Source organism: Leptodactylus fuscus, chromosome 3 (assembly GCF_031893055.1).
Source record: "Leptodactylus fuscus isolate aLepFus1 chromosome 3, aLepFus1.hap2, whole genome shotgun sequence".
NCBI lineage: Eukaryota > Metazoa > Chordata > Amphibia > Anura > Leptodactylidae > Leptodactylus > Leptodactylus fuscus.
In genome coordinates, this window is record NC_134267.1 from 81,311,867 (window position 1) to 81,335,459 (window position 23,593).

General features: G+C 41.6%; 1 protein-coding gene across 3 annotated transcripts in view; it reads right to left on the reverse strand.

Moving 5' to 3' along the window:
- The window catches only part of MAP3K4 (mitogen-activated protein kinase kinase kinase 4), a 91,723-nt gene that overhangs the window by 54,483 nt on the left and 13,647 nt on the right, over window positions 1-23,593 (reverse strand). For all 3 annotated transcript variants that reach the window (XM_075267846.1, XM_075267847.1, XM_075267845.1), the window contains 4 exons: window positions 13,468-13,658; window positions 8,859-10,243; window positions 4,747-5,004; window positions 1,762-1,908 (listed from right to left, as the gene is read on the reverse strand). In XM_075267846.1, the coding sequence (XP_075123947.1) occupies window positions 1,762-1,908; window positions 4,747-5,004; window positions 8,859-10,243; window positions 13,468-13,658 (1,981 nt within the window). The remainder of the gene's footprint in view (window positions 1-1,761; window positions 1,909-4,746; window positions 5,005-8,858; window positions 10,244-13,467; window positions 13,659-23,593) is intronic.

A 23,593-nucleotide genomic window follows, 5' to 3' on the forward strand; every position in this document is an offset into this window, starting at 1 on the left:
AAAAATTCAGAATGGGGTGGATTTGAAGAAAAAATGCATTTCTGCGACTTTCTTACGGGCTTTGTTTTTACGGCGTTCACTGTGCAGCCAAAATGACATGTCCCCTGTATTCTGTGTTTCGGTACGGTTCCAGGGATACCAAATTTATATGGTTTTATTTACATTTTGACCCCTGAAAAAAATTCCAAAACTGTGTTAAAAATTTTTTTTTCTAAAAGTCGCCATATTCCGACGGCCATAACTTTTTTATACGTAGGTGTACGGGGATGCATAGGGCGTCTTTTTTTGCGGGGCCGGGTGTACTTTTTAGTTCTACCATTTTCGGGAAATGTTATTGCTTTGATCATTTTGTATTCAAATTTTTATCAGAATCAAAACAGTGAAAAAACGGCGGTTTGGCACTTTTGACTATTTTTCCCGCTACGGCGTTTACCGAACAGGAAAAATATTTTTATAGATTTGTAGAGCGGGCGATTTCGGACGCGGGGATACCTAACATGTATATGTTTCACAGTTTTTAACTACTTTTATATTTGTTCTAGAGAAAGGGGGGTGATTTGAACTTTTAATACTTTTTATATTTTTTTATATTTTTTTTTTTTACTTTTCTTTTTTTTTTTTTTTTGCATTTATTAGACCCCCTAGGGGTGTTGAACCCCAGGGGGTCTGATCACTAATGCAATGCATTACAATGCTAATGCATTGCAATGCATTGCAAAAAATCATCATCTCTTTTGCAGGCTGCATAGACCAGCCTGCAAAAGAGAGAATTTGCAGACCGGCTGGGAGCCTTTAACAAGGCTCCCGGCTGTCATGGCAACATGACGTCGGCCCTGGAGCATGCTCCAGGAGCCGGCGATCCCTGCCAAAATGGCGGCGCCCATGCGCCGCCGGGAGAATGGCGCCTCCGGCGCCTTTGACCGCAGCGCCGGAGGGGTTAATGCCTCCGATCGGTCCGGGGACCGATCGGAGGCATTAGAGCCGGTTGTCTACTGCTTAAAGCAGTAGACACCCGGCGGCTATGGCGGCCGCCCAGCTCCCGGGCGGTCGCCATAGTTACAGACCCGACATGCGCCGTACTATTACGGCGCATGTCGGGAAGGGGTTAAGGCTGGGTTCACATCTGTACTGAAGTTTTCATTTGGAGACTCTGTTGTAATGGCTGCTGAAAATCAATAGGCAAAAAAGTACAGCATGTCAGACCCTTTTCATCTGACAGTTTCACTTCAAAACAATGGACACCCGGCAAATTCCATGATGTAGTCCATCAAGTAGCATTCGTCATCCTAACAGACATTAATTGTTGCAGATAACGGATACAGACTTAGACTCTGTCCGTTCCCATTCACAACTATGTGAACAACATTACAGATGTGATCTACCGTCATGTTTGTTTACGTTAGTAATGGAATAAAGAGTCCTGTATGCAAGACTTTTTAGTCTGTTATAACAGTGAACAGACAAGAAAAAGGATAGCGTCCGTCATGTTGTTTACATTAGTGTCAATGGGAACGGTCACAGGCTAAATCAGTGTCCATTTTCTGCAACAGTTAATGTCCGTTGGCATCATCCTATGACGGAAGTCAGTAATGGACATTAACAAAGGTAGTCTAAGAAGTAAGCCTCAATACTTTTCTCCATATAGTGTATATTATATTCTCCACATAGATATATTATAGCTCTTCAAAAAAAAAAAAAAAAAAAAAAAAAACCTTTAGTAAATTCCCTAGGCATTTATTCAATAGACAAAGTAAAGCTTACCATTAACATTTTATGCAGGTCTTCCTCAAAAGCATCTATATTACAGTCAGGCTTGCGAAAATCATTTAATACTTCTCGTAGCATGAACTGATAGTATTGCTTCATAACAAGTCCACCTTTCAACACTTCTTTGCACTCTCTCGCTAACTGCAAAAAATAAAAAAAATAAAAAATTACAGCGTTATTTTTTGATGGAGTATAGAGTACATGCATAATACTTGTGAATCATTAAGTGGCAGTAAAATCTCAAGTAGGGGATACAGGGGTGCAATATATGGAATGTATCTAAAGCATAATCTAGTTTGTGTTACCTGTTACTGCTTGCACTTCATTCCAGGATCAGAACTCAATACAGATGCAGCAGGCTTCATCAGTTACTGTATTCAAATCATAGAAAACCGCAGCACACAGCGTATTAAGGTGCTTGAATTATTGGAGATTTATTAAAAGAAGAGTATTTTGTATGCGTCTTATATAACGGGCTTTATTCACGTGTCACAACATCTGTACTACATTTCGTCCAATGCAGTAGAATAAAGGCAGTCTTTGACAAAGATTTTGTTTTTGGCACACGTTTGACAAGCACTCCTCATCTTCTAACACAGATTGGACTTAATAAAGATCACATCTGACTGAAACATTGTTCACTTAACCTGTGTCAAAGACTTCCTATATTTTACTGGAATAGATGAAATGTACTATAGATGATGTGACACGTGAATGAAGCTGCTATACTCAGCACTCATCAGTGACATGTAAATGAAGTTGTTATACTTTACACTCACTGATGTACCAATACAACCTTGATACAGTGCATGCCGTAGTTTTGTTCTATTTAGATATATGGATTGGAGAATCCTCCCACAGAGCAACAAGTCCATAGCAATGCAGTACCTCTGTTTGTTCGCTAGTTATTGCATGCAGGCCACAATAAAATAGTGCACGACACTAAATACACGGTGTAAGCAGTTCATCTACTGCGAAGAATATGTGACATTCCACATTACAAGTGGAAGGATCCAATAACACAAATTATAGGCACTTATAATATGGCTCCTACAAAGAGTCATACTGGGAGCCTTGTTTCATGGAGCAGAGAGTTATATCAATCCATGGGAAAACATAGACCTAACATGAACGGAACCTTCTCTATCTCTTGTACATCACAAGGAATAAGTACAGTTGAGGAAAAGCTCAACATGATTAGCTTGAGATAGGATGACAGCTTAAACCTTAGGCACTTGGTGGCCTCATGTCACAGTTGAAGAGGTAAGTAAGCCAACAAATGCTTAATTTCATTACCACCAGGGTTATGGCCAGATCGGCACCAATTGCTGCAGTCCATAAAGCTTGATGCCACCACAACTCCATAGAAAGGAGTGGGAAGGTTGAATTAGGGACAGGAAGTGATCAACATTCAGGGCTTTAAGACACTAAGAGTTAAATTTTACTGATCTCATTTTTTATCAGTAAGATCCATATGAGATCAAGTCAAGTTTTATGGGAGTTTTAACACATTTCCCTAATCAGGGACTCTGAATATACCCTTAGAGGACAAGACCATGAACTGAAGCTTTATATATCAGTGGTCCACCCAACATCTCTCACGGCTGATGTGCTCAACTGTGCATGAAAGTGTAAAGACTTATTCAGCAAATAAAGATTATTTTTCGTAGAATGTATTTTCCTATACATTTTCCATTACAATTCAGTAAGTTTTCTACTTGCTTGAGAATAGAAACCTGCTTTTTCCCAGTCAGAATAGTGCTATTTTGCCCCATATTTTTGACAGAAGACTAAAATAGATACTGGCAAAAAGTCTAACGTGTGAACACAGACTTTATATTAAAAAGTAAACTTTCAAAACAACTTTTCATTGTAGATGTAGTTGTAGTTTTGATTGTAGGCTGTAGTTCTACCAGAACTATTTCCACAGATATCACTGGTTGAAAATACAATTGGCATTGAAACATTTATATGCAGCTGTAAAACTACAAACTTCGTGTCATATGAAAGACAGGAATCTATTATGCAACACTATCAACGCGTTTCTACATTGTATAATGTCTATGACATAACAGTTTGAAGTGACTCTCCCCTACCATCATATTCCCTGCATTACACACAAGTCCGTACATAATCCACAGCGAGAAGCAGGGTACTGCTCTCAAAAGGGAAGCAAGGGAAATAATGAAATGCAGGATTTCACATTGTTAATAACGTATATTACAAACTATATTCATGACCCAAATATTGCCAGGAAATCAAAAGTTATTCAAAAGTTAGTTACAACTGAAATGTTCTAAACTTTAAGCTATGAAATTGAAGAAAACAAAAAAAAACAAAACAGTATATAATTCATCCATTAGCAATGCATTACCAATAAATAAGCAGTGGCGTACATTTACATTTAAATAGGACTTTTAATGTCCTAATCAATGTGCCATATATGCGGTATTCTATACTGCTATAAGGCCAACAGTGCACTGTTATCAGCTTTCTCGTTATGCGCCCTGGTGCTGGAGATATTGGCGCCCTTAATTTCTGCACTGATATCTCCCTACTGTCAGTAGGGTGGGCCTTACAGCCTGGCATCATGGCTGGGCTGTGAGGAACGCCCCACTCCCAACAGTACTCTTCCAAAGGTTTGTAATGTCAGGGGGGGAGTGGCGTTCCTCACACCCTTCTAACAGTGGGGAGACATTGGTGCCCAAACTAATGACGCATATATCTCCATCACCGGGGTACATATCGGGAGAGTCGACTGAATTTAGTGCACTGTGTGTTTTTTAACGATATATGACAACACACACTGATGAGGAGGATATGAAAGGTCCTCTATAACTCTAGCAAAAAAAAGAGGATAAAAAAGGCAAACACAAACACACCTGTGACATTTTTTGTATGTATACAAACCAATTTTCATATATAATTGATTTTCATAATATTCATGAGCAAAAAATTTTGAAAACATTGAATCCAAACCTGTTTAATGCTCAGAAGTGATGGTTCCCCAGCTGGCCTCTGTTCCAATCTCAATTTGAGACATTCATGAATTACATTTAAAAGTACACGACAAAGGACTAGAAAGGCTGGCTCAAAGGATGGCAAGTCCATTGCACTGAGTTCTTCTAAGGAGATAGGGTCACAAGATGGTTCCAAGTTCTGTGTACAAGTAGAAGACTGCCTCAACAGCTCCGGTAAATAATCTGAACATAACATGAGGTCTGGGAACTCTGTAGACTGTACTCATAAAAACACAAAAAAAAAACAAACACAAAGCCAATATTAAAAAATTTCAATGATACTGTAACTCTATATCAAGTCATGGGGTTGAAGCCTTTACTACCATGTTTGACCATTCATTCAGATTTTTACTTATAACAGCTGTCTTCTGTTAGGCTGGTCTTACACGACCGTAGTGGTTTTTGTGGTCCGCAATTTGCGGATCCGCAACACAAATTTCACTCTAAAAACTCATTCTGCAGACATCTGTGTCCAACCGCAAAGTGCATCCGCAACGTTCCAAGTGTATCAGTATTATGCGGATCCGTAAAAAACAAAACACCACAAAACACACATGTTGACATCCGCAATTGTGGATATAAACTGATGTATGTTCAGTGTCTATCCGCATAACTGCACGCGCCCATAGACTTATATGGGACAGTCCGTGACGTAAAAACACGGCCATTACGGACATGCGGTATACTGTCCGGACTACAATTACGGCACGCCACACCACGGACAAAATCTACGGTGGTGTGAAAGGCCGCAAAGAAAACAGTGGGTCCGCAATTTAAAACCCAGAGGACCATTTGCGGTCTTAAACTACAGTCGTGTAAGACCAGCCTTACACGACCGTAGTTTTAGAGTGCAAATGGTCCGCAATTGTGGGTTTTAAATAGCGGACCATTTGCGGACCCACCGGGCCTCTTACACCTCCATAGATTTTGTCCGTGGTGTGGCGTGCCGTAACCGTGGTCTGGAAAGTATACCGCATGTCCGTAATGGCCGTGTTTTTACGGCACGGACTGTCCCATACAAGTCTATGGGCGCGTGCAGTTTTGCAGATATACACTGAACATACTTCAGTGTATATCCGCAATTGCGGATGTCAACATTGCGATTGGGGGTGTGTGTTGTTTTTTGCGGATCTGGGTGCACATAGAGCCTTGCGGATGCACTTTGTGGTTGGACACGGACGTCTGCGGAATGAGTTTTTTCAGTGAAATTTGTGTTGCAGATCCGCAAATTGCGGACCGCAAAAACCGTTACGGTCGTGTAAGACCAGCCTTAGTTAGCAAGAGAAATACTTACCGTATATACTCGAGTATAAGCAGAGTTTTTCAGCACAGTTTTTGTGCTGAAAAAGTCCCCCTCAGCTTATATTCGAGTCAAGCGCAGGGGGGATATTGTTATATACACTCCAGACACTGTATTGTTTGCACGGTGTAGGTTGCATTCACATTCTACTGCGGTTGTCCAGCCAGAAGGTCCACGGGGAGTGCAGCGGGATGCCCTCACTGTCCGGCTCCTGCGGCAGCTCCAGGCTGGTGATGGTTTAGGTGCACCTGCTCCTTGCTCTCCGCCTTCAGCTGCTGCAGGTCTGGACCTGCGGGGAGCACCAGCATTGTCACTAACTGCGCAGAGAGTCAGCAGTTTCGGAGTCGAGTCCACATGAAGATGGCACTCCCCGCGGGTCCGGACCAGCGGCAGCTGAAGGCGGAGAGCGAGGAGCAGCTGCACTCCCTGTGGACCTTGCCGCCAAAACTGCCGACTCTGCGCAGTTAAGTGACAATGCTGGTGGGGTCCACAGGAAGATGGCGCTCCCCGCGGGTCCGGGCCGGCGGGAGCTGAAGGCAGAGAGTGACGAGCAGCTGCACTTGAACCATCACCTGGAGCTGTCGCAGGAGCCGGACAGTGAGGGTATCCCGCTGTACTCCCCCTCGACCTTCTGGCTGGACAACCTTCTCTCCCTCTGCAGCAGAATGTGAGTACAACCTACACCGTGCAAACAATACAGTGTCTGGAGTGTATATAACAATATCCCCTTCAACCCCCACCACCCCCTTGAAATAAATAAGTAAGAGTGATCTTTCAACTATTTATCCCCTACCCATAGAATAGGGGATAAATACTAGATTGATGTTGATGGAGGGGTTTTGGGATGCAGTAGGTGCCGGGGAAGGGGGGGGGGGTGTTTTGGTTGTCTGTCTGCCCCTTCCCTGAGCTTAAAGGGGCAGACTCCCCCACTTGGAATTCAGTCTGACTACAGCCAGGCTGAATATAGGGTATCTGCAGTGCTCCTATTCCGTCGGGAATGGGTTAATAGGAGCACTACAGATACCCTACATTCAGCCAGGCTGAGTTCCAAGTGGGGGGGAAAAAAAAAAAAAAAAAAACAGTCCTCAAGCTCAGGGAAGGGGCAGACAGACAACCAAAACACCCCCTCCCCCTTTCCCAGCACCTACTGCTACCCAAAACTCCGGCCATTTTAATTTTTGAAATTTTCCAGCAGCTGCTGCATTTCCCCCCTAGGCTTATACTCGAGTCAATAAGATTTTCCAGTTTTTTGTGGTAAAATTAGGGGGGGTTGGATTATATTTGGGTCAGATTATACTCGAGTATATACGGTAGGTTCAACAGGCTAAAAATGCAGTAGAGTCAGACATCACTTAGAATTGAATAAAAGCCTCAAAGATTTGTTCTTATGACATTACAAAATTGTTCACCCATCACATAAAGTACAAACTGTAATTTTCTAACAATACAAAATATTCCTCCTATTACCCAGAAACAGTTTTAAAATAAATGTACCTAAAAGCAGAAAAAAAAAAAAAAAAAACAACTGAAAAACAAGGGGATGATTTGTATCTATTATTTAGGGCCTAGGCACAGGTAAGATATGTCTAGACTGAAAAGATTAAAATGAAAAAAATACATTTTCTCCAATCTTTACAAAACGTTGCACTGTAAAATAATTTTATATGGTACACAATCTGAAGAAAGGTACCAGGGGGTTGTACAATATTAGGAAAATTAGAAAAAGCTTAGCTTTGGATCACAAGGTAAATGTGATGCTGAATTTACATCAACTGACACTTTGGTGTCCAGCTGTCAACAAGTGGTGACTAGAGTGTTCCTTTACTGACCCTTTAATAGGGTAAGCCAGCAATTATATATGTCCTACCTGACAGTTCAAGGGAACCTGACTGTCTTTGTTTACAGTTCACCTTACTTAAGAAATTCCTCTTTGAAGAGGACCTGCCACCACTTCATGGGGAGAGCTAATTAAAATGGTCTAAAATTCAAAAGGTTTTGCAACCAATCACAACTTTTTCTCAAGAGCAGATTACAAAATTAAAGCTACGCTGTGATTGGTTGTTATAGGCAACTAAAACAGTTTTAGTTTTAGACCGCTTTAATAAACCTGACACCATGTTTAGTAGAAACTGGTATTCTCCATGAGAAAGTTCTGAAGCATCTCTGCAATGTAACATTCTTCTTATTTAGTGGGTTAGTTTTTTTTGGCATCATAGCGGATTGAATCAAAAACAATCCACATGTGTGGATGCTGTTTGTGTCCTTAAAGTGAACCAGTCAACGGACATTTAAAAAAAAATGCGCAATTGTAACAGGTATACTTGTAACAGAAAGTCAGCAGAGGAAACTTCTACGAACTTTCTATCTAAAGCACTGTGGGAAGAACGTTGCTGCCGCGTTTTTTTCCCACAGTGCTTTTTTGCTGTGGGACGTCCCATAGGGCCTTAGCCAATTGCCATTGCCAATGAGGGTGTGTCCCTTCACAGTCTGACACTGTCAGGCCATGTAGTGACATGTACCCAACTAGTAATACCCAGTTGTAAATGTATTCAAATTATTTAATTAAACATAAAAGAACAGTAAAATGCAGAGATGGTCCAGAAATATTATTTAATGGGGAATATGTGTGTGTTTACTAAAACAGACATGTGACGAGAGCTGAGCGATCCTGTTTAAACTCATATGCAATGACACATAGATCTGCTGACCCTGTTAATAATGAACTTTTTTTTTTAAATCAAATATATGTTCTACAGCCCATGTACACTAACCTCCAGTTTATGTTCAGTCCTTATCAAAGCTGTGCGTGCTCTCTGAAGCGAACCATGCATTAGTTTATGAAGCCTTATAATTAACTTTCGCAGCCCCATTTGCTTTAATGCCTTGTCCACAAATGGTCTGTATATTGAAGTTAAACAATCCCTACTACAGCCAGTTTCATGGCTGCATTCTGATGCTGTCCAGCAAGAGTCATCGTCCAAAACAAGTCTATCCAATTTCTGACGATGGCTGTCCTCTTTGTCAAAATGAACCTTTAAATTGTTGTTACCGTTATTATCAGAATCCCGCCTGCCATCCCACATATTGTCCATCTCATCTTTTTCATCTTCACTTTCTTCTGTACAAGTTCCTGAGCCTTCTGTGCTCATAACTCCTTCGTGTTCCATGTCATTGCTCTCTTCTTCTGGACCATTTGAAGGACGTGGTGAAGGTATTTCAAACACTGGCCAGCCAATGTCAGAAAGGTTTTTTATACCTAAAACAGTTCCCATAATCCTGAGCTTGTGATTCAGGTCCTTGGTTATATTAAGCCATAAACAGAGTGCCTGCACTCGTGCTTGAAAATCTTTTGCAGCATATTTTTCATAGTCTCTCTGGAGAGCTTGTAAAGATGGGTAAAGTGCCTCAATATACTCTAGAAGTTCCATTATCTGTTTTACTTGCTCAAAAGAGATTCTTTGTTTCTGGATGTGGTCATGGTAGCTTGGGTGACCACTTGTAGCAGAATCACGAGAGCCTGTACATGTGCCCTCTGAAGAAGTCCCATTGAGATCTTCCCCATTGCTGACAGTCAATAGTCTCCTATAGTTTACCTTAAAAGTGAGTATTTCATTAATGATTTCTGGTATGGCCTGTCGAGCTGTATACAGATACAAGTCTTGGTCATTGATGCTGCGACCGGCATGCCAGGCTTGTAGTTCCAGCCAAAAAAGTTCATGTGATCTATTAAACCATGTGGAGGAGGTGTTTTCCTGACTCCTCTGTTCCCTTTCTTTTTTTTTGGAGACTGAAGTTAGCTTAAGCAGAAGACGAAGAGTCTCAAAAAATTTCAAGCGGTCAGCTGGACAGTCTGTTCTTGAGGTCTGTCGTGTTGTCCTGGCAATAGGAACAGGCACAGACACTGGTAGCTTGGCACTGCTACTGCCAAGGCTGAGGTAAGGCTTATTAAGATCAACATCTGGTATAGATTTTTTTGGCAACGATCCACAGCTTGGATCCAGCATAAAAGAACATTGCACATTTTTCTTGCGATCTCTTTCATTTGTCCTGAGCGTTGCTCTGTTCTTCTTTTCCTGACGGTAGCTGTGATCCTCTACGTTATCTGAATTTTTATTTATCTCTTTTGGAGCTGTCTGATTTGGTGTGCTCATCTTTTCTGAAAGGTATAGAAAAAAAAAAAAAGTTACATCTGGCCAAATGTTTTACTCTATACTCCAAGTGTATATAAGTAAAAATGTTTTAACCCTTCTACAGCTTTTAGTTGTTTTTTTTACTCAAAATATCTCAAGCATGTGGAATCGGGAAAGCTTTTAGATTAGTAGGGGGTCTAATCCCTACTGATCAGAAGAGGGGGGGGGGGGCTTTTGTCATGTACTCTCCTCAATTCATTTCAATGGGAGTTCTAGAGATATCTGAACTACAGCACTTGATTATCTCTGGTGCGTCACTGACCACGGTGACTAAAATTTCTCCTTATCAGTGGGGGGGTTTGAGCTATCCATTGGTAACTAACTTTTGTGATAAAACCCTTTAACCCCACCACAGCTTTGAATGCCTCCTGCTCAGGGGTTTAAGCAGAATACACTACAGTTTATCCTGAGCAGATAACGTACAGGGAGACTGCAAAAGGAGCAGTCACTGCTCTAATTCCAGAGCTGCAGGGGTTAGAGCTGCGATCTTGATCTGGTTTTAAAGAGGACCTTACATGTCCTCATCAATGTGTGGCTTTATATACAGCTAGAAAGCCGACAGCCCTGAATTCTGTGCACTGCCGGCTTTCTAGTGGTATACACAACTGCACATTGATGAGGACATGAAAGGTCTTCTTTAAATAAGACCAAGATTATTACTGTAGACTACCTAGATTTCATGGGTTAGTGAGCTACACATACTCACAGCTATCACTTTAACCAGTGTGCAGGAGAACACATGCAGGTGACAGGGAGAAAAGAAGGCTTCTATTATTCTCCTGCCCATGTCACTTCACTTGTGCTTTTGTTCATCTTGTCACCCACTCCATTATCAATCAGAAAGCATACTTGCTATTTTCTCCCCCCTTGTTAATAAAAAAAAAAAAAAAAAAAAAAAACACTTCAGTAACAACCCCTAAAATAAAATTAAAAGTCACATGTACAACATATAAAGTCACATTAAAAAGTGTAAAATCGCTGAAGGGTTAAGATGTACATCATGAACCAGATTTGTGGCAGCAATATTTATTTGAGCCATAAATTCAAACTCTGCAATAAAAAAAAAATTACATTGTGACTGGATAAATGTAAATGTCACTGGCAACAGGAATTTGTGTGCTGTAAGAAATACTAAAACTTTAGCAGAACATCTTTATCTATAAATGCTGAAAAAAAAAATCTCAATGTAAATAGGATCTTTCATCACTTAGGGCACGTGCGGTTTTATGTACCGCTAGAAAGCCGACAGTGCACTGCATTCAGCGCACTGTTGGATTTCAAGATCTGTGCCCCAGGTAAAGAGCTATTGGTGCCGGTACCGTACCTCTCCACCGTCAAAAGGGCGTTCCCGACAGGAATACAAATACAGAAATGCTGTACATACATTAACAAGCAGCAGTTCAAAGTGGACTCTGAAGACAGAAAATATGGTGGATGTCGGGTAATGTGCGTGCTATGTTCTCATTAATGAGAAGGACTTGCATCTAACTGCTTGAATAGGCAGCTTAGTATTAAACACATAAATTCTTGGTATTGACGGACATATAAATCATAGAGATTGCATGGCACTGCCACTGTACCCACACAATCAGAAGCAGTACCCTGGCCGCCACATTCTTGCTGCAGTTGCCAGTTTGATCAACTAAAAAAAAAAAAAAATCTATATATCTATATTCTGATGATGCAAAAATAAATTATTTAACCACTTTAGTACCGGGCTATTTTGTGGTCCAGGACCAGACACATTTTAGGTTTATTTTGTATGTGCTGTTTAGAGGGCTGTAACATTTTTCTCATACATCTCATTCAACTAATTTTTGCGTCTTTTTTCAGGGACACATAGGACTTTATTTTTATGTTGTTTTTATTTTCGAATGTGTTTTAATTTTTTTTATATCTGGGAAAATATAAACATAATAGGAGGGAAATTGTGTCTGGTTTCCACTTTTCTTTTTTTTTAATTTAATAACACAAAGTGCAACTGAAAAACTTTAAAAAATAGTTTTTCCTCTCCATTACGGTAACTTTTATTTTATATGGTGTTGTTGGGTGTGGGGCTATACACTTTAATAACGTCATTTTATTGGCGTATTATTTTTCTTTTTTTATTATTATTATTATTATTATTATTATTATTATTATATTTTTTTTTTTTTAAAAAACATTTTTTTTATATTTTTTTTCAGATGGTGTCCCGATAAGGTCATAAGACCTTTGGGGACATCTGATCACTTTTCGTTTGTACTGGAGGCTGATTTCTCCTATAACTGGGGCTGGTACATTTAGCCCCAGTTGCAGGAGGAATACAACCTCCTGCATGCTGTATACACACCTTATAGAGCTGTATACACAGCGATCAAGAAGGCAGGGATGGGAATAAACCTTCCCTGTCTTCTCTCTGGGAGCTCTGGCTGAAGTTACAGCCGTCTCCCAGTTAAAGCAGCTGCACGATCTTGTGCAGCTGCTGTGTTCTGAATGGACGTACCGGTACGTCCTGTCAGAACAAGGCAACCACTTCCCGGACGTTTATACTCTATGGGCGGTCTGGAAATGGTTGAAGTGTTTTTATTTGCAATAGAAATAAAATATAAATAGTGATCACAGGAGACCTTCAGAGTCATTATACTGTACAATGAACACCATAAAAACGCCCCCACCCAAAAAAAAGAACAATTGCAGAACTTCTATTTGTTTTGTCCCCCCCTTCCCAAGTAAAATAATAAAGTTTTATATGTATCACAAAATGGTTTTATTAAAAAGTACAACTTGCCTCACAAAAAAATCTAGCCATCATATGGCGATGTCGATTTACGGTCCATTGTCATGTCATCAGTACACACGTGCACAGCTGATTACCAGGCAGGTGTCTGATTACTGTGCTGTGACTGTAATGATCGGCACCTGTGTACTTATCACATAACCGTGGACTGTAAATCACATGACCGTGGACTGTAAATCACATGACCATGGTCAGAGTTTTATCCATTAGAAATAACACAATAAAACACAGCTAGCTGAGATCTAGAAAACTGTGAGGCATTGAAAGTATATTGGAAGTATATTGGAAAATTGTACAACTTTGTATTATACAAACCATAACATTTGTCTCTAAATATTGGTCTGAAAGTGGACAACCCCCTTTAAGTAATATAAAAATCACAACATGTGTCACTGTTACCCAGTAACTCACCTTTACATAGAGTTCGAGCGGCGGGCCTCCCTGTGCAGTTCCGCTGATGTTTAGTTGACATGCGTTTCATCTGTCGGGGAGTGCTGGGAGGAGAGGTGCCGTAGAACGTTTCGGCATTAGCCTCATCTGAAAACTCATCAGCTTCACAACCCAAATTGTCTCCAGCCGCATTTTCTGTTTTACGCATGTGCCTGAAATGCAGAGTACAACGTAAATGCAATAACTGGCAACCAAAAAGAAACAAAGTTAGTAAACATTATTAAAGGGATTCTATCAATAAAAAAAAAAAAAAAAAAAAAAAAAAAAAAAGCAGCAGCCGACGAGTGCCACTTTGGGAATCGAAGTGGCCAGCTGCTAAAGCAGCGAAGAGGAGGAGAAACACATAGGATGCGTCAGAAAGACAAGACAGAGGCGGGGCTGAATGCGATAACGATGCTGTGCTGAGCATAATTAGCATAAAAAAAGAAAAGCTGAATAAATCACGGGGAGGACCTGCAAGATAAAGAGATGAATAGCCTTTATAAAACGTTATATTTTTAATGATAGAATCCCTTTAAGATGATGGAGAACAATGTTGCAACTCATTTATAACGCTTGGATACATATCACCATTGCATTAGAATTTGTTACTATGACTTTTGGTTAATGGTTGTAGCTATGTGACGCTCGGTTCGCACCTGCGTCTCGGTCTCAAGTTTCCGTCTTCTGCCTGCAGAAACCGCAGAAACCTGTCAGACCGTGTCCAACCCTGAGCGCCGGTGAGCGTTTTGTGCTCTCTGCGGCGAAACCATTTTTTTTTAACCAGACACAAAGTCCTGCATGTCTGAAATTGTGTCCGGTTAAAAAAATAAACTGTTTCGCCGCGGAGAGCACATAACGCTCACTGGCGCTCACAGCCGGACACTTGCCTGCAGGTTTCCGTCTCCTGCCCAGTTTCGGGCAAGAAATAGAAACCTGAAATCGGAGACCCCGGGTGCAGATGTGAACGAGCCCTAACTTGTAAAAAGAATTGATTTAAAAGGACCTGTTACAAGGGCTGTAAATCCCAATAACATACATAATATGGTGCTGGCACCCTAAGCATTATGGCGTTTTGTTTATCCAAATCTCTACAACCATTCCAAAGGCATAAGCCCTTTTTGTGTTGATGCTAATTTTGGTATACTAGCCAAGTGGGCGTTAATATTGTGGTTTCTATGGGGGTGGGGTCTCCGTATACTGTATGTCATACAGTGTTATCGCTATCTTGGCTAGTATTGCCTAATTTGTGTTAACACTAAAACAGCTTTTATCTTTGGATAAACAGTGTCTGACAGCGTCTATAAGATGATATCACTGATATCAAAACTTTTTGAGGCAATTCCACTGACATACATTTTTCCAGCAGTTTCAATAACTGCTTCCAGTGCCGGAACTACATTATCTAACAGTGATGCAAGTGCTGTAAACAGACAGTGAATCATTATTAGTCAGGTGCATGAAAATGCTTACAGTTAAAAGAAGGATCGACCTGTTTACTGTCAGCAGCTACACAGAATGAAGGTATAAACAGGCAAATAAAAACATACCCCTTAGCAAACATTGAATCAGCATCAGTCCAGTCCACACACAACACGTGTGTCAAAACTTTGTTGTTAAGTTGACCAATTAAAGGGATTTTCCAGGCAAAAAAGACCTGTTAGTGCTATTAATAGGTTAATAACAGCAACCAAATAACTTTAGCAGTGTTTTGAGCGATTTCTGAGTTTCTCTTGGAGCTCCTGGCATCTTCTGTATTTGTTTACATGGGTAGCATCCTGTTCTGTTCTCCTACAACTACCATGATGCATTGCACTTCACTCAGTGCTGACTCGCACTGCCTCCCCATCTTACTCCCTCCAACTCCCTCTCTCACACCCCCTTCCACTTTCCCCTAGTTAGTCCGCCCACTACTAGCCCTTCCCAACTAACTAACTCAGTCCACCTCATCATACTTCCCTGTCTTCCTGTCCAGATCTTCTGGGCACGAGAGATCACTTCCTTCTGTGGGGCCAGCCAGCTCCTATTCTTGATGTCTGCCAGTGCCTGTGCAATAGAGTGGGCGTGCCGGTACACACTCAATGACAAAGGTATGGACGGTTGGCAGACAGCAAGAAGGGGAGGAACCAGTATTGGGGGGGAGGGGCATTCCTCACAGCTCAGCATCATTGCTAGGCTGTGCATTATGCAATAGATATGTGCCAGACCTGAGTTAAAACTTTACAACCAATCATGTTATGCTAATTATACTAATCCCTCCTTTTCTTTGTATACACTATATCACCCTGTATAATACACTGTATAATGTATTTAAACGTTACCTTTTCCTGCCATTTAAAGAGGACCTTTCACCACCTGGGGCACATGCAGTGTAATACAACTTTAGAAAGCCGACAGTGCGCTGAATTCAGCTCATTATCGGCTTTCACGTTCTGTGCCCCCTGTGAAGAGCTATCAGTGTCGGTACCATAGCTCTTTAGTGTCAGTCAGTCATGAATGCCCCTCCTCACAGTAGCGTCTATTGCGCTATACTGTGAGAGGAGGCGTTCCTTACCGCCCAGTGAAGATGCTGAGTAGTGAGGAACACCCCCCTTCCCTCCTGATAGTACTCGTCCATAGACAAGTCATGGGGGGGGAGCGTTCCTTACCGCTCAGCGTAATCGCTGGGCGGTAAAGAGTGCCCCCTCTCACAGTATAGTGCAATAGATGCTGCTGTCAGAAACACCCCTCTGACAGCGAAGAGCTACGGTACCTGCACCGATTGCTCTTTACCGGGGGAACAGAACAGGAAAGCCGATAGTGCGCTGAATTCAGCGCACTGTCGGCTTTCTAGCAGTATATAAAACCGCATGTGACCCAGGTGGTGAAAGGTCCTCTTTAACACAACTCAATATATACATTATCTAGTTGTGTGTGTTTGTCTGAGCCAGCTCATATACCCATCACTACTAATTTGGACTTTAATATGATGATACTTAGAGCGGAATGCGCTCACACTACATATTTTTATACCATAACAAATCCTCTTAGATGTGATAAGGACAGCATGTGAGCCCTGATAGGTTTGCTTGGAGATGAAATAAAAATAATTCATTTAAAAGAATGCTAGACTTGCAAATTTGCTTTAGAAAGCTAATCTTTAACATAGCAGACCATTTTCAAAGTTCAAAACACCAACCCTGCAACAAAATACTAAATGACCAATTTTGTTTTGCTCCTTCCAAAGTACAAGCTTTAGTCACTAGAAACATCTGTTATGCTTGAAAAGGTAAAACAGTCACCCTTCCCCTCCCCGTAAAAAAGGGTCAAAACCCAGGGTGAACAATACTTTTAATAATTATAATATTTTTTAGTCTGTCTTTTTTGCGTCAATGAGTATCCGTCAAAAACTTATAATGTGCAGAGACAACGCTGATGTGAACGCAGGCTTGAGTGCTTCAAGTCTATACAGTTATGAAAACTTTTCATGTTCTCTGCAAAGCAAGCAACATTGCCAATAAACATTGCTTAGGCTAGGTTCACGTCTGCATTTGGGTTTCTGTTCGGGGGAGGGGTACACTTGGGGACACCCTGAACGAAAATCTAATCTGCTTAAAAAAACAGTTACCTTCAAAAAACCACGTACCCATAGACTATAATGGGGTCCACCGGTTTTCCACATAAAAAAGCGAAATATGCGGAGAGGAGAGCACTGCGGAGATCAGGCGCAGATGTGAACCTTGCCTTATACAAATTCTGCCAAGCTGTAAATGCTGTAAGTCAAGAAATATTATAGCACAGATCCAGCCACCATCATGTCAATTACCGTATATACTCGAGTATAAGTCGACCCGAATATAAGCCGACCACCCTAATTTTAACACAAAAACCGGGGAAAACTTATTGACTCGTATATAAGCCGAGGGGGGAAAATGCATGACATTCTGTTTGTGCTCATGTTAATCCTAGCCAGCTTCAGGCCTATATGGTAATATCCCAGATGTCACGTGGTCTGGGATATTACCATATAGGCCCAAACCTGTGGTAGTAGTAATAGCCTGTTACTGCTAGCACAGGCTTTGGGCCTGTATGGCAACAGGCTGCTACTGCTACCAGAATGCTTTGGGCCGGTATGATAAGACTTAGAAGTCTTTGAATATAGACAATTGCAGCTCCATTTTATTCTTATACAAATTAGCTGAAAAGGGCTTTAGGGGAGATTCTGCTGTCCATCTCTTCTACCCATTGATTAAAGGGATTCTACCATTGAAACAGTTTTTTTTCTAGTTGACACGTAGGAATAGCCTTAGGAAAGGCTAGTCTTCTCCTACCTTTAGATAGCTTCTCCGTGCTGCCATTCCATAGAAATCCCGGTTTTCGTCGGTATGCAAATGAGATGCTGCAAGAAAACTCTCCAGCGATGCCTACACAGTAAGAAAGCGGGCATTTTCTTGTGGCCTCTGAGCGTGCGCAGCCGGCTCTGCTCTACAAGTTTGACCGTCTGCGCCGGAAGAAGACACGTGAAGAGGACGTTCCAGATGAAGATGGAGGTGTTGCTGGAGAGTTCTCTCGCAGCGTTGGGGATGCTCCCAGTGCTGTTTGAGTGCTTGGGTCCGCCCCCAGTGCTGCGAGAGATCTCATTTGCATACTGACGAAAATCGGGATTTCTACAGAATGGCAGCGCGGAGAACACATCTAAAGGTAGGAGAAGAATAGCCTTTCTTAAGGCTATTCCTACGTGTCAACTAGAAAAATAAAAGTGTTTTAATGGTAGAATCCCTTTAAATTACATCTCCCACTTTGTCTGCAGTTAGGGGTGGTTATTAGAGATGAGCGAGTAGTGTTCGATCGAGTAGGTGTTCGATCGAATACTACGGTATTCAAAATACTCGTACTCGATCGAACACTACTAGCTGTTCGAAGTTTAAGGTTCGATGCAGAACCAGCATTGATTGGCAGTATGCTATACATTCTGCCAATCGACGCTGGTTTTTCTCTTACCTTTAGAAGTCTTCTCCGTGCAGCGTCCCAGCGGCGTCTTCCGGCTGGAATTCACTCTGCCTAAGCATCCGGCCTAGGCAGAGCCAACTGCGCATGCGCGGGCATGGCCTCGCATGCGCAGTCGGCTTTGCTCATGCGCGGGCATGGCCTCGCATGCGCAGTCGGCTCTGCTCAGACGTCGGGCCGGTAGAGCCGACCGCGCATGCGCAGTCGGCTCTGCCTAGGCCCTGATGCCTAGGCAGAGTGAATTCCAGCTGGAAGACGACGCGGGGGCGCTGCGCCGGGAGAAGACTTCAAGGGGAATCCAGCCCGACCGTCACTCGTGGACTTGGTAAGTATAATTTTATCGAATATTGCCTAACCGTGAAACAAGCATTTCCCCCCATAGACTATAATGCGATTCGAAATCCGTTCGAACAGCAGAACAGTGTGCGGCTGTTCGAATCGGATTTCGAACCTCGGACATTTTAGTGTTCGCTCATCTCTAGTGGTTATCTATAAAGGAGAACAAAAAAGAAATGCCCTAAAGACCCTTTCGACTAATTTGCATAAGAATAAAAAGTGGATTTTCTTGAAAATGGAAACAATAACAAGCACAAAACATTATCCTAGAAAGCCTGAGACACACCTGCAGTATGCTGCTGCCTGGAACTCTGCGCAAGCTGTATCTGCTTGACTACTGTATAAATGGTAGAATACTACAGATGATAAATGAGAAGGGGATTCATATTGCTGATACACATCCATAGTCCAAGCTCTTCTATGTGACAGATGCATTTCTTACTCACTACACAAGTACTTCAAGCACGTATAGTGTAGCCACACTAACCAAGTACAGAAATTCTTATACAAAGAATTACATGCAATACAGTGTTTATGTGTGACTGATTTGTTTTTGGTTTTTTATGAAGAAAATTCACCTCACTCTTTTTCAAGAAGACGACATCTGTGACATGTTCATTATTATAGACCACAATAAACCTTTTGGTTGAAAACACTGCTTTAGATGCTCCAAATTCTTGATGGAGATGTCAGCCCATTCCATAAACACACAACATAAGACATGCTCACAGGCTCCAGAACTGCCTTCTGTACTGAGATTCGTCTTGTAGGAAACTTCCTACACCAGTGAGTCACCCAAGTCTCCACCCTGAGCATAAAGCATTACCAGCAGTCACCACATAGATACTAATCCAATACATGAAAACAAAATGTAAAAACTGAGTAAATATACTGCAACAGAAAAACACTTTAATTGTTGGTGACACAGAATCTCAGCTTGCCTCTAAATAAAAAAAAAAACTAACAAAAAACCTGCAGAACTTGAAGGGAAAAAAAAACTGCATATAAAATAACAACACCTGTTGGAAGCTGTGATATAGTGTTCACATGAAATTCATGAACACACAACCTAGGAACATTTATTTACAGTAAAGGGAATTTAGCCAGTCAGCAGCCATCTTTAGACTCCTAGATTTCACTTACTCTATATCTTTCTCCATTGGCCGTAACATTTTAATCACCACCACAGTATAACGATCCACAATGGCCCCCGCACAGTATAATATGGATTGCACATGCACAGTCCATTATACGGCGCTACATAACAGCAGGATTCCCCACCACCCACTCTACAGAGGTGCCAGGTGGCAACTCCTCTTTCTGAGGTGTTCCAGCCAGTGCCTCCTCTTTGAACTGCCCCTTAATCCCAGTAAATTTACCTTTGCCTCCTTTCACCTCTGGACTTCATCACCAGCTGGCAGCTCTTCCATGCTCTATTGTGAATGCGTAGGTGGCCAGCCCACATAATGACATCCCAAGATCTAGATACCCACAGGAAGAACAAGTAAGGCCAAGTTCACACGTGAATTACGTGTGGCGTAATTTGGTCCAGAAAAAAAATGTTTCCTAATTAGGAAGTGGCTTTTGGACCTTGTAGCATTTTTTGGTAAAAACCCACCTCAGAAAACGTCAGGCGGTTTTTCCCTCCTGGACAGTGAATGGACCGTAAAAAAACGCGTTGTGTTTCCGCCTTCCATTCACTTGTATTGACTTTCTGAGGCGGAATCCGCCTCAAGAAAGGTCGTCGCTCCTTTTTCCACTAACGGCAAAAAAGAAAACGCTAGCGGTCTACATAGACCACCATTTTGAGGGGGCGGATTTTGGCATGGATTCCGCACCATAATCCGTCCCCTCTGTGCCCGTGTGAACAGGCCCTAACTATAATGGAACTGGGTGGTGGACTTCTTACCACTGACATTCCAGGGTGGGATATCCATTAGACCAAGACCCCAGAATATCAGCGGAAAGGCAAAAAAAAAAAAAAAAAAAAAGTAATTTATTTAGGTCACATGACCAACATATATTACAATAAAGCTAAGAAAAATGAATAATAAATGTTATTTAGAAAGTTGGAAGGGGGAACATTGGGGCCTTATGGTTAAAATATAAATTTATCCTGGACAATCATTTATTAAAAAAAAAAAAAAAAAAAAAGGCCCCAACTGGTGCAGGGCCCAAGTCTTTTATAAAGAGGCTCTGGCCATGCATTGGCATTCCAATCGAAAAGCCTGGCGGGTAGAAATTTAATTCTGCTTCATTTTCTACACTGTGAACGGGGACTTACAAAGTTTTTATATTAACCTGTACTATTAATTTATGAAAGAAATGTTTTATATTTGGAGGCACACTTTAGGATTAAGATCTACAGGATCTGTGGGGCTCCAACCGCTGGGACCCCTGTTCATCAAGAGAACAGAGTTCCTAAAACAGGGGTAGAGTATGTGGACTACTTCTCCATTCAAAGTATATGCATCACAGATACAAATACAGCAGTTGACCATCAATCCCATAGACTGTAAAAGTAGAGGTTGTATGCATGTACCCGGAGGAAACCCATGCAAACACGGGGAGAACATACAAACTCCTTGCAGATGTTGCCCTTAGCAGGATTTGAACCCAGGATTCCAGCGCTGCAAGGCTGCAGTGCTAACCACTGAGCCACCGTGCTGCCCTATATTTCCCTTTAACAAAAACTCAGCTGATAAAAAGTAGCGAAGGGGGTGCACCGAACACACAATATGGGTCATGTACCAAGAATGCACCACATTTACACCAAAAAAACTGACACAGTTGGGTCATCAGGGCTCGTTCACATCTGCGTTCATCTGTCCTTATTGCAGGTTTCCGTTTCCTGCATAAAACAGATGCAGGAGACGGAAGCCTGCAGGAGACTTTCTCACCCATTCATTTGAATGGGTGAGAAAGCTGTCCGGCTGTGAGCGGTGGTGAGCGTTTTGCGCTCTCCGCCGCGAAACAGGGTTTTATAATCCGGACACAGAGTCGGACATGCAGTACTCTGTGTCCGGATAAAAAAATCCGGTTTCGCGGCGGAGAGCCTAAAACGCTCACCGCCGCTCACGGCCGGATCCGGTCTATGGTTTCCGTCTTCTGCCATAGAACGGAGACATGAACGCAGGTGTGAACCCAGCGTTAGTAAATTCCGTTGGGCTTGAGCTGCAAACTAAATTCTTGCCAAGTGCATTGAAGTATTACGTCTTTACTTAAAAGTAAGGTGGTGCCAGGAAATCACCTATTGTTTAAATCACGTTTTTATGTTAAATATTTTTTTTAAGGCTTTTGATGGTGAGGTTTCTAATTTTCCATGTTATCTATATTTAAAAAAAAAAAAAAAAATCCTAAAAATACTGCAATTCCAACTCCTGCCACTGTGTCTAAAATAATTTGTGATTTTGTCTTCTGGAAATGGAACATGAGCCATAAACACAATGGTCTGGAGCTGTAAAAGCTGTGAAATAACCTATTGTGACTGGTGGATTCTGTGTCTGATCTACATATAAGTCACAGCTATGGTCACCAGTGTGCTGATAAGTTAGGTGGCTGCTGCCAAAAATGTTACAGAAAGCGCAAAGTGAAAGAACTGCAGGAGTTTTGAGAATTTAATAGGATACAGATAATAACATGACATAACAAACCTCACTAAACATTCTTTATAAATATGGTAAACATAAAACTTGTTTTAAAAAAAGTGGGTAATTTTCTAGCTACAGATTCCCTTTAAACAGTCTCTAGCAGAAGTCAAAATAGTTCACTCTTGGGACAAGATTACAAATCAAAATCTTTCACAACCATTTCCTATTTGTACAGCTTCACTTACACTGGGGCTATCTGTACTTTTAAGTATTCAAGGAAAAGGAAGCAATTATTTAGTACATGCGCAGTCCAATACATGTGAGTGTGACATCATTCATTCATAGTTCACCACATGTTTATTACATGTAGCAACATACAACTATTTCCAACTGGAATCAACAATTACCAGGGGACAGAATCCTGGCTAAGTGTGATAATTTAAGAAATGCTGAATATAAAAAGAAATCTGCAAAAGCAAAAAATAAAGATAAATTTACTGTTATTTGCTGAGTGTTATTTACACTTGGCTTGCTGAAGCTCTGACTTAATACAGTTATGGATCATCTTACATTTCTACAAACTAACAAGTAAATAAACAACAGCCAGGCCTAGCAACAGGGTCAGGCTCATTCTAACCTCTGGAGTCATCATCCAAAAGGTTTGAATAGCTACATGAAAACTGATTAAAATTCTGATCAAAGGTGATTACGTTATTATTACTGTGTCTGTTACCTTTGTATCACATTACTGTTTTCCTATGTCCCTCCATACCCCTCCTACCATTACCCCTCTCCTTATCTTTATCTGACCCCTAACTTCCCAAAAGGCCTCTTTTGGATTGCTTGCTGAATCACTCTACTGTAAATTGTTATGGAGTGCAGTGAGTATAAGGCATCAATCCTTCATTACGAAGGGCCGCTTTGGGCAACAGCCTCCAAGAATCTGCGCCAGGGCGCCCAAACATTCAGGAAGAGGTCATGTTGTCTATTCGTCCAGCTAATAATTTACTCAAACCGGTATATCTGGTGAACTGTCTCATGCTACAATTTAAGGGGGGGGGGGGGGGGTTCTTGTTTGAGCCAGAAAAGCGGGATCAGGGATTTGGCCACTTCTAGAAGTGTTTCAAATGTATGTATTGGCCTTGGGGGATGGAGAACACCACCAGCGTGGGCGTCAGTTTGGGACAGTCATTAGT